The sequence below is a fragment of the Dreissena polymorpha genome, chromosome 7, assembly GCF_020536995.1.
Source record: "Dreissena polymorpha isolate Duluth1 chromosome 7, UMN_Dpol_1.0, whole genome shotgun sequence".
In the NCBI taxonomy this organism is placed as follows: domain Eukaryota; kingdom Metazoa; phylum Mollusca; class Bivalvia; order Myida; family Dreissenidae; genus Dreissena; species Dreissena polymorpha.
The window spans coordinates 29,045,961-29,055,960 of record NC_068361.1 but is presented as its reverse complement, the minus strand read 5'-3'; the positions used below and the strand labels follow the sequence as shown (position 1 = coordinate 29,055,960).

The following is a 10,000-nucleotide window of genomic DNA, read 5'->3' as shown; positions in this document are numbered from 1 at the left end:
TTATATATTAAACTCGGATTAAGATAAAGTTTAAGTGTCATTTTACTCTTCTTTTTATACATTAACGCTTATTTTTATTGATGCATCCAAAACATTTCCGGACCATTTCTGTTGCTTTACAATCCCAAAAAACTAGATTGTATAATTTAACGTATGAAATGTTTTATGATGACACAGTACGACTTGAAGGACCACAGGTATTTTTAATTACAACGGTGCGGTAAATGCATTATTTCAATTTGCTTTATAATAAAAAAATAATGTTGAATTTGTCCGATGTTCTATCTCTTGTCGAAATCGACAATGATAATAGTACATAAACAAAAACTGAAATTCAAGTTTTTTCGGAGAACATTATTGTATTTGTTATTAAAAAAGTATGTACTTTTCCGGAAATCAAACATTCAGTACAATAGTATAGCGATTTATATTTGTGTTTAACAGTCTACAATTGTATGTCATACAATGAGTCAGTTTGACTATTTAATTCATCAATCACTGACACCTTTATTGTGAAATAAGATAAACGTTTAATGTTTAAAGCTGAGGTTGTCTTAAGCAAACTATTTCTACCAGGTTGACCACATCCTGCTGCGTTGCACAGACTGCCATTACAGCAATAGTCACAGGCGTGGCTGCCATGGGAACTATTCGAACACCTCTGAGAAGGAGACAATATAACAATTAATTTAACCATGATATAAAACATTATCATCGCATGTGTTAAGTGCAATTCAACATAACCAGAAAAACGTTTAATGTTTCATGTATAGTCTTTAAACGACAAACCAACAATGAAATGTTGTAATGTTGCGTAGGAAACAAAGCATGAGGTTTGTAGTCGAGCGATAAATTGACCCTGCATGAAAATTAAAATTTAAGATATATGTCATTGCAAATAAATCGATATGCATCTGTACATGATGTACGCAAAATATTAATTTATCGTTGTTATTTGTTATTCAAACATGCTAATTCGTTTTGTACCGACGGCGAGTATAGAGTAAACATCGTTATCATCGTTATAACGTTAAATTAACACATTAAAAGACTATATATCTTAACCTACCGATGCGTTTTTGCATCCAATGTCAAAGAGAACATCTCCGTATTCATCCACTTTTTGGTTGACATAACAGACCTAGGAAAACAAACCTAGACGTATTTAACTCACTTTCAAATTTCACTCGCCTTTGTCAAATGATTCTTTCACAGAGTTAAGGAATCGGTAAAGAATACATGTTTTTTATTTAAAAAAGTTAAATCACAGCATTGACATCTATTTCTATCAAGTGATCGAACATGGATAATCATTAATCGAAGTCTGTAATATAATAAAGCGTGTCTGACGATTGTCATGTCGAAAAGTATGCGCTTTACTAACATATAACGTTTAAAATGCGCCGCTATGTCAACTGATAGTCAAATGTTAAGGAGCGGGTATTTGCATTCCCATGTCCCGGATGCGATCCCTCCGTATTTAACAATTTTATTTAACTGTTTTTTTCTGCGTATATGATAATTTAGTTGTTCGTAAAACTATTTAAAGAAGTGCGTTATTTTGATATTTTAAAATCTATTAACACGTGCCTTAAACATTCAAAGCATCGTTTTGTGCTTAAGTTTATCAATTATTATTGAGTATAATTGGTTTCATCCATGAAACAATTGAATCTGAAAGTGACGAAAAACAATTTACAATCAATCAATTTAGCAATTCTTTAAAAGAGTTTCATTAAGTAACTTCGACTCAGATACCTCGCTCGGCGAGCATTCCTTCACATGTCTGCAATGTCGAGGACTCTCGATGTTTAAGCATTGAAGACATGTCAAACAGTCCACTGCAAAAAAAAAGTTAAAGCACGTTGAAGTAGTTATTATTTTTGTAAAACAATATTTGAAATAGGCTATATGTAACCCACTCATATAATCAAACCATGTCACGGATAATACCAGAAAAGTTTTATTAAAAAGGATCATGGAAATATGGTCCTTTAGAACCTTAGATTTTTGAGTATCATAACGTTACGTACCGTAACATAAACTACCTAATATAAGGCTAACGCCAAATCCGAGGAACATGTTTGCCTAAAATATAAACACAAACAAATAATTGTTGTAAGATTAAAAAAAAACATGTAGGATGTTGTTGTTAGAAGAAAAAAACATGAAGTGACGAATGCATACTATGGGGAATATTCATGCCTGATGCTCGTTCAAATTTCAGAACAAAATCTAAAGCTGCAAAATTTCGAAACCAAGATTAAAACGATATTTAATTCATCGTATGCGGTAAGAACCCTCGCAGCAAAACACCTTATTTTGGCTTTGTTATTCTTTAGAACAAACGTACGTACTATATTCTAAATTAAATTACCATAATAAATACAAAACGAGTACCCTTACCGTCAGGACAATCAGGCGACAAGTGTGTCACGTAGTGCGAATTCTGAAGCTTAAACCAATTTGTCAATCATCTTATCTCTTTGTGTCGTCAGTTGAAAGGTATAATGCGCTATCAACATATCCTATACACAGAGAGATTAAATCATTTTGCTCTCAGTTTTGTCGCTGATCTATTTCGTAACTTTGCGATAAGAACGTGTCTGGGACTCAACAATTGCAATGTTAATGTTTGGTGCTTTTGATATTATCTGACGTATCTTTCATACGTTATATGAGTTGCTTTGTAAGTCGTGTTATTGCAAATTATTTGTATGATTCGAAATGTACTGACTTAATTGTTTTGTTGGATAATAGTTTCAAACAATACTGTTTACATATGAAATTGTTGTTTCTTCTCTTTGGATGCTTATATCATTTATTCGACATATCCCTTTAAGTACAATTTAGCAACCATACCTATATACACTTATAACATATATTCTTAAACCAAAGTAACTTCACTTGTGGTGTCAATTTTCGCGCACTACACGTCTTCGTCACATAGAGATTGTGAGAAACGTGTCACTGTTGTTTAAAGTACTGACATAAGATGAATACAACATTACGTATCAGTATTTTATTTATCGGAAAGTTATACGATTTCAGTAGTTAATACTTCAAAACATACGCATTTACGTAGCTATAATAATAAGTTTGAATAGGCTTTCTTTTTATAACCATAATTACTCGTAATTGCAGATAGCATAATTTTTGTGTAAAGCATCGGAAATTATTTTGGGGAACATGTACATCCAAAAGCCAATTGGGTGCTTTCTGTGACAACGAATGTTTTGCTTGTCAACTTAGAATTCCTTATAACAAGCTTTCATTTTATTTACATTTTAATTTTATAGATATCGATTACTCTTAATTAAAATATGTTTTCATAACAAACAATATGGAAACCCGGTATGTCTTGTACGTGCATATACTCAAATGACGGGAAATCCGAGAGGACGTGAAAAAGTTGTTACCAAATCCTAAATTAGCATCTAGCATATTCATATGAAGTAATTTAAATCTCATCGTGACTGCGTTTGATATTTTATAAACAATTTGTTTTTCAAAATATATGTTTGGTATCCTTCGTGTATTATGTATAATCAAAGTTGTCATTTATTATAAACGTGTTTATTTTAACCGAAACAATAAATGTATGCATGTAAACCATTTACTATTCGATTTTTGATGCAACCTGTGTATGCCTCGTATTTCTGATGGAGAGCGGTCTTATATACAAGCGCGTCCTTCCATCCTTCCGTCCGTCCTTTGGTTTTTCTGTATGTCAAGCGTTTCTTTTAAAAAACAACGCCAATAAAGTGATAAAACTTTTTAAAGATATTTACCACCACCATAATAGTTAGGTTAAAACCGGTATCAAAATATCGAAATAACCGAAATCACTCTTCTTTTCAGAAAAAACCTGTGTGATATGTGTCGCACGTAACTGCAATAAATGTACTGCTGGAGAAACGAAACATTATAAAGATATTGACCAGCATGTAATCCCTTGGTTCTGATAGTTTTGACATAATCACATATATGGCCCCTTTTTGATCAAAAAGTAACACGTATATTTTGGTCCACCTGTGCTCAACGTGCAAAAGATTAGCATTTTGGATCATCTTTTTATCGTCTTCGTCGTCCGACACACTTTTTTAACACGGGCAGATTTGTATAGTTACATGAAACTTCACAGTTATTTTTTTGGATTGCCCTCTTTCAAAATTGTTCAAATCTTGCCGGTTCACCGCAAAGGTTAATCACCAGATCTAAAGCAAATTTAGAAAATGAAAACTTCACAAATTTTCTCCCCTGAACCGCGAGGCTCAGCGGTTTATATTTGATGTGTACACTTGTAGTTTTGGCAGAAAAGTTGTGCCAATCATGCCTGTTGAGTCTATTCTAGCCATATCCAATTTGTCACATGATGTTAATATACTGATATAGAAAAATGAATTGAAACATCTTCTCTAAAGCCACCCTTCTTGAATTGTGAATTTGCGTATGGCGTTTCCATATGTACATAGTGAAAACTGTATTATCTCCAAATTTATCGCTGAGACATTTGGTTAAATGTAGTGGTCCTGTACACAGTTTGCTCAACACATTTCAATTAGTGGCTACATCAAAAGGGTCTAATAGTGTATACTACCATAACAAACTGGCATTGAGAAGATTCTTTCATGACACATAAATGTCCAAAAGTTGTTAATTGGTATGTTATGTTTTCTGCTATTTTTTTAATCATATATCTGGGGCAAAATGTGGCCCCGTACGTTGTACTTTGGTTTATAAAGATGTATACATGTAGTACTTTAAATTGGTATTTAGCCTTATGTTATTGGTCCTTTACTTAGTTTATAAACATAATATCTCTTATGCCAAACAGGACGCACCATAGGGGCAATATGTTTCAAATACACGTTAACACATTTTATTTTTCTGAACAGGTCTGACGGTATTACATTGACATATAACTTGTTTATATAATTCCTCTACTACGTTTGTTTATGTGGTATCCATGTAGTGAACAATAGGCTAACCACAGAGGTTACCACATTGTTTCAGAAGAATGGTTTTGAAGAATGACGAAGTTAATGTTGCTCGGTAATACTACAATATTAAGAAGAGAAACTTCAGCTACTTGTTCCAAGGTTATTGTTTGGTATGCATTCTTTGCTCACATCATCGGCTCAAGTCGATTTGGCCATATCAAGAAGGGACATGTTTAAGAAAGACTTGATTGATTAGTAAACTAACCTTTTTAGTCCAAAAACTAACGGAAAGTTAAACTGTGGCACAACCTGACATCTTAATGTATCTGGATAACAATCTTATTTTTCTATAACATTTCAGCCTGGCTTTATTCGCTACCAACAATTTATACAATAACTATTAAAGAGTGTGACAAAACGTATCCATATATTATCGGTATAATAAAAGATGCAACAATAATTAGATGCCAAAAGATTCAAAAGGTGCTTAAATATTTAGTTTACAGTATTTTGAGAAACAAGTGATCCAATCCGTTCCAAAATACGCTTGTTTAAAGTAAGTGCTAATTTGACATATTGTAGATAATTCAAGGGCTTTAATTTAGACGTGCTTACGGAAGTCTTGCTGGTTTTCTTATTAGGACAATAGAGTATCCCTTCAAACAGTTTTATCACTTTGAAGATAGCAATATGATTGAAACTATTATAGTGTAATGGCGGAAAATGTTAACTTTGTAATTTTATTTTCGGCATACTTGTTTTAAATGGGATTTAATATACATTTCATATTAACATTTAATTAAACGTAAACATGCATAGCCAAAAGACGGGCGCAATTGTTCATGAGTTGTGGAATGCAAACATACAACAACGGGCCACACAATAATAATAACTGTAATAGATTAAAGTTAACTTACGTGTTAAATACTCAGGACAAAATGCCTAACAACATGTGTTTAGGACGTATGGCATTTTTAATGCGTTTTGAAATGCAAAGTTAAAACAATTGTCCATTGTATAACACTGACTATTTCAGGTCAAAATTAAAATACTTGTTAAAATAAGCAGTAAACACAAAGCAAACCCATGATATCGATATAACATATTATAATCTAAAACGGGACATATTGATGAACAATTGTAATTAAGTATGCAAACTGTTATTTGCGGATTAAATGGTTCATAGTTATTTCTGTAACTTATTCAAAGTCAGGCCTAGTAAAATTCGCATTAAAATTCATCATTATCATCTTTTTCAAATAACTTTTGCGAATGACCATCATCCTGGACACCTGGAAGGCTCCCGTCCATGTCCCGACAGCATAAGCCGAGCGGGCACTAGATCATCCTCGTCACCTGGAAGCTCCCTTCCCTGTCCAGACAGCATAAGCCGAGCGAGCACTAGTCGTACTTCGTCCAAGAGCTGGCTCACTTTCTAGAAAATCGCAGTCAAATCACAGAGTCTCAAACAATGTAATTCTTCTCAAAAGGCTGACAATCGACAAAGTATATTTGTCTTTAAAGATTGGACGTGGAAAAAGATTGATAGTGGACATAACATAATTTAGTTAAAAGACCGTCGACACGGTAAGCTACACCATCGATGAAAACAAATAATGTCAACTATCGTTGGAATTCCCGATATACAAAACATGTAATAAGAGCATTATTTGAAATTTCATTTTGTTTGCTACTTTTTGTTTTTTTAGTAATCCTCTTTTTCAATTTTAACAACAAATCTATACTTTGATACTATTATTTCAAATATAATACATTTTCGTTTTTCCTTGGTCTGGCCGTACAAAACACTGTACATGTCTGAGTATTTAGACTTTATAGTATAATCTTAAATCGATATAAGGAAATCGACGCAATCAACCATCATTTATAGAAGCAGATTTTTCTATAGATGGAGCAAAAGGAACATTAAATACAACTAAGATACTACCACCAATATCAGCTTTACATTCATCTTGATTCCATAACTGTTAAGACGCAATGCGTCCATTTTTATGCTGGCCTTTGTGTGAACAAAATGTGCAGATATAAAATGTGTGTGCATAACACCAGTATTAGTCATGCCGTTGAAAGACATTGCATTCCCGTATTTCAAATACCATAACTGCGCATAAAGACACAGCGTTAAAGTAGTATTTGCTAATTTTTTGGATTAATACAATGAAAATTTTTTGTCCACTGTTGACATAATTCTTTAAGTACCGATGGTTTTAAAAAACGTGTAAATTTTTACCACGAGTTGTGTGTGTGTTGTAATAGACAACGGGCCACAAAATAATGCCATTCATTAATTAATAACACAAACACATAACAGCCAAAACAGTTTCGACTTATTTTATTGCATTAATTTGGTGATGTCTTAAATCAAATCAGAAGTATGTATGAAATTATTTGCGAATGTTAATATATCATGATTATATTAATGAAATAAATATTTGCATGGTATGGGCGTTTGCTGTTTCAGCTGCGTAATAATATATAGTGAATGTTCACTTAAAGTAACATTAATACTCAAAATCAACGAATATTTCGCAAAATATTTGGTAAAATCAAATTAAACATAAACAATCAGTGTTCCTTATATGTGGTATGGTAACGAGATACAACATACTCGTTTTTATCTTTTGTGCGACAATATATTATACGCTTTGTATATTGTTATTTAGTCCAAAAGTGTATTTAAAATTAACGTCTAACTCTAATAAACATTCATCACAAGTTGGCTTATTGCTAGAGCATTAGCATACAGTTACATGTAATATATGGACATGTTTGACAAGATTGATATATTTGTTCATTGTAGTCATTTCTTTGATTGCATGACTTTGTCCGGAAATGCTTGTCCGTGATTCTGTAATGAACATGTTGCTTTGAGACTTAACTGAATTCCGTACCGTTTCGATCCTAAATACATACCCCCACTACAGCTTAAAATAGATACGATAGAAGCCCTAAAATCGTTACCGCTGTTAATTGTGTTGATGTGTGCGATTATTAATGACTTACAGCGCTTAGTCTCGTTGGCCAATGAAATTACGTCTTAAAAACGCTCTCTCGGCAAATATTTACACCGAAGTTATAACAATTTCATTTAAATGTTATTTAAAATTACCAAATTAATAACACACCGTACCCTTTTTACTTGTATAATATACATTGACTATGAATTTATTTTCAAATATTTGCATTAATAAAATGTACTTTATTGTTTTTAAATATTAAATTGTCACCAATTCTGCTTTTGACCACTGCAACAAATGTTGGTCATGCATGACCCACACAATAAATGTAACATAAGGACAAATATAACAGCATATACAATCTTTTGAAGATTTAAGATAATTTATATGTTTAATAATATTTTGAATAACGTTTATTAAGATATATGAAGTTTTCAGACCATATGTGTATATTTTAACGTGAGGACTAATATACGCTATTATATGAAAGCTGTACCTAGTAATAAGAAATAACATATCGCAAGTTTATATGTTATCCTTATGGGACATTTCCTTTAATGTAGTGTAAGCATTTTTCAGGATGTTTTTAGGGAAATATGTAATGATCATGTTAAACAGCTAGACGATACTGTATGAACATGGTATTGGCTACATTATGATTGTTAGTTATATTTGATATCAGCAAACATTCAATAGATAAAAAACGGCAAATATCAAATTCATAAATTTTGTATAATCATATAATTATACTCGTTTGTCTTAAACGTTTACAAACACGTTTTAATAAAAGTGACAGTTTTAACACTTTATCAAATAGCACAAGATGGTCCAATTAAATAACATCAATGTGTATCGTCGGTAAAATGCAGTTAAACCGCTCGTCGAAAAACCACAAAATACATTCGACGATGCAATGACCAATAATATTAGGTTGAGGTAATATCCTGGTGTTTAAAACAGCAATATAATTAGCATATTGTTTTCCTTACGTGCAAAATCATACAGCGTTCACATAAAAAATAGGATTTCGCAATACTGTATTGTGGTGACACTTGTAATAAATGTGTAACATTAAACAGGACATGTTCAATTTCAAATTGGACAGAAAACAGTATGGGTGATAAGTTCGCTTTTCTGGTAAGTTTAAATAGTCTATGTTTATTATTAAAAATGATTTTTATAATTATTTTAACAATTATGGTTGTACTGTTTGAATAATAAAGGCACTCAGCATTAAATTAAAAGTGAACAGATTTTTAAATTCGAAAATGAATTTATCTTTTAAAAAAAAATAAACTTATGGGAAATAGTCGAGAATGTACATACAAATTAAAATTTAGAATTATCATATTGAAAATGTTATCATTTGCTTGTAATAAGTAAAACAATCATTCAATTCAATATAAAATCAAATCCTTAAGCCAGTTTTGTTGCTGTTGTCACAGCAATATGTATCAATTTAATTTGGAAAAATTATGCTTTTTTCAACATAACTTCAAGAATGTGTACATTGACTATATATATATAACGGCTTATTTTATGTTATTGAGTGATCAGTATCATTGAATTAGTGCTCATATACATCAAATCTTAGTGAAACATATACTCTTTACTGTAGTGAAAATGTTTGACTCCACCACAACAACAAAAAACAAAATTCAAACAACAACAAAGTGCTCAATAAAGCAAAGTGCTCAATGAAAAACATCGAAACACAAGTGGCCGCTACTTTGCTTAAAACAAGCGAATTGATAAAATAGTTTACAAACATGTGTTATAAATCTGTGATTTTTATTATTAGTATTATTATTATTATTATTTATAATTTTTAATTAGTACTACTTTTATTTTTATTAATTGTTTTATTATTATTATTAGTAGTAGTAGTATTATTAGTATTATTATTATAAGTATTATAAGTATTATAAGTATTATACATTTTTCTAATATTTACATTATTATTTGTATTATCTGAAAAAATACTGCATCCGGCATGCTTGGTGCTCGCATATACTATCCGTATACTTAAGTAAAGATCGAATGTACGGTTTGTTGAATGGGCTTAAAGTCGTTTACGTT

At 31.4% G+C, this 10,000-nt stretch overlaps 2 protein-coding genes across 6 annotated transcripts in view; one reads left to right on the top strand and one right to left on the bottom strand.

Moving 5' to 3' along the window:
• Nucleotides 1–10,000, bottom strand: part of LOC127836866 (angiopoietin-2-like) — a 456,318-nt gene that overhangs the window by 12,804 nt on the left and 433,514 nt on the right. For 4 of the 5 annotated variants that reach the window (XR_008028956.1, XR_008028957.1, XM_052363505.1 and 1 more), the window contains exons 1-5: nt 2,407–2,497; nt 2,034–2,088; nt 1,759–1,841; nt 1,070–1,141; nt 574–661 (exon numbers count right to left, since the gene is read on the bottom strand). Coding sequence is in view for 3 of the 5 variants with exons in the window: in XM_052363505.1 (XP_052219465.1) it covers nt 574–661; nt 1,070–1,141; nt 1,759–1,841; nt 2,034–2,082 (292 nt within the window). In the remaining 2 variants the exon portion in view is untranslated. Of the gene's footprint in view, nt 1–573; nt 662–1,069; nt 1,142–1,758; nt 1,842–2,033; nt 2,089–2,406; nt 2,498–10,000 lie in introns of those variants that run through there. The other variant, XM_052363506.1, reaches the window with a different exon arrangement.
• The window catches only part of LOC127836881 (uncharacterized), a 9,917-nt gene continuing 8,921 nt past the window's right edge, over nt 9,005–10,000 (top strand). The window contains exon 1 of the mRNA XM_052363533.1: nt 9,005–9,058. Coding sequence (XP_052219493.1) covers nt 9,035–9,058 — 24 coding nt within the window. The 5' untranslated portion in view covers nt 9,005–9,034. The remainder of the gene's footprint in view (nt 9,059–10,000) is intronic.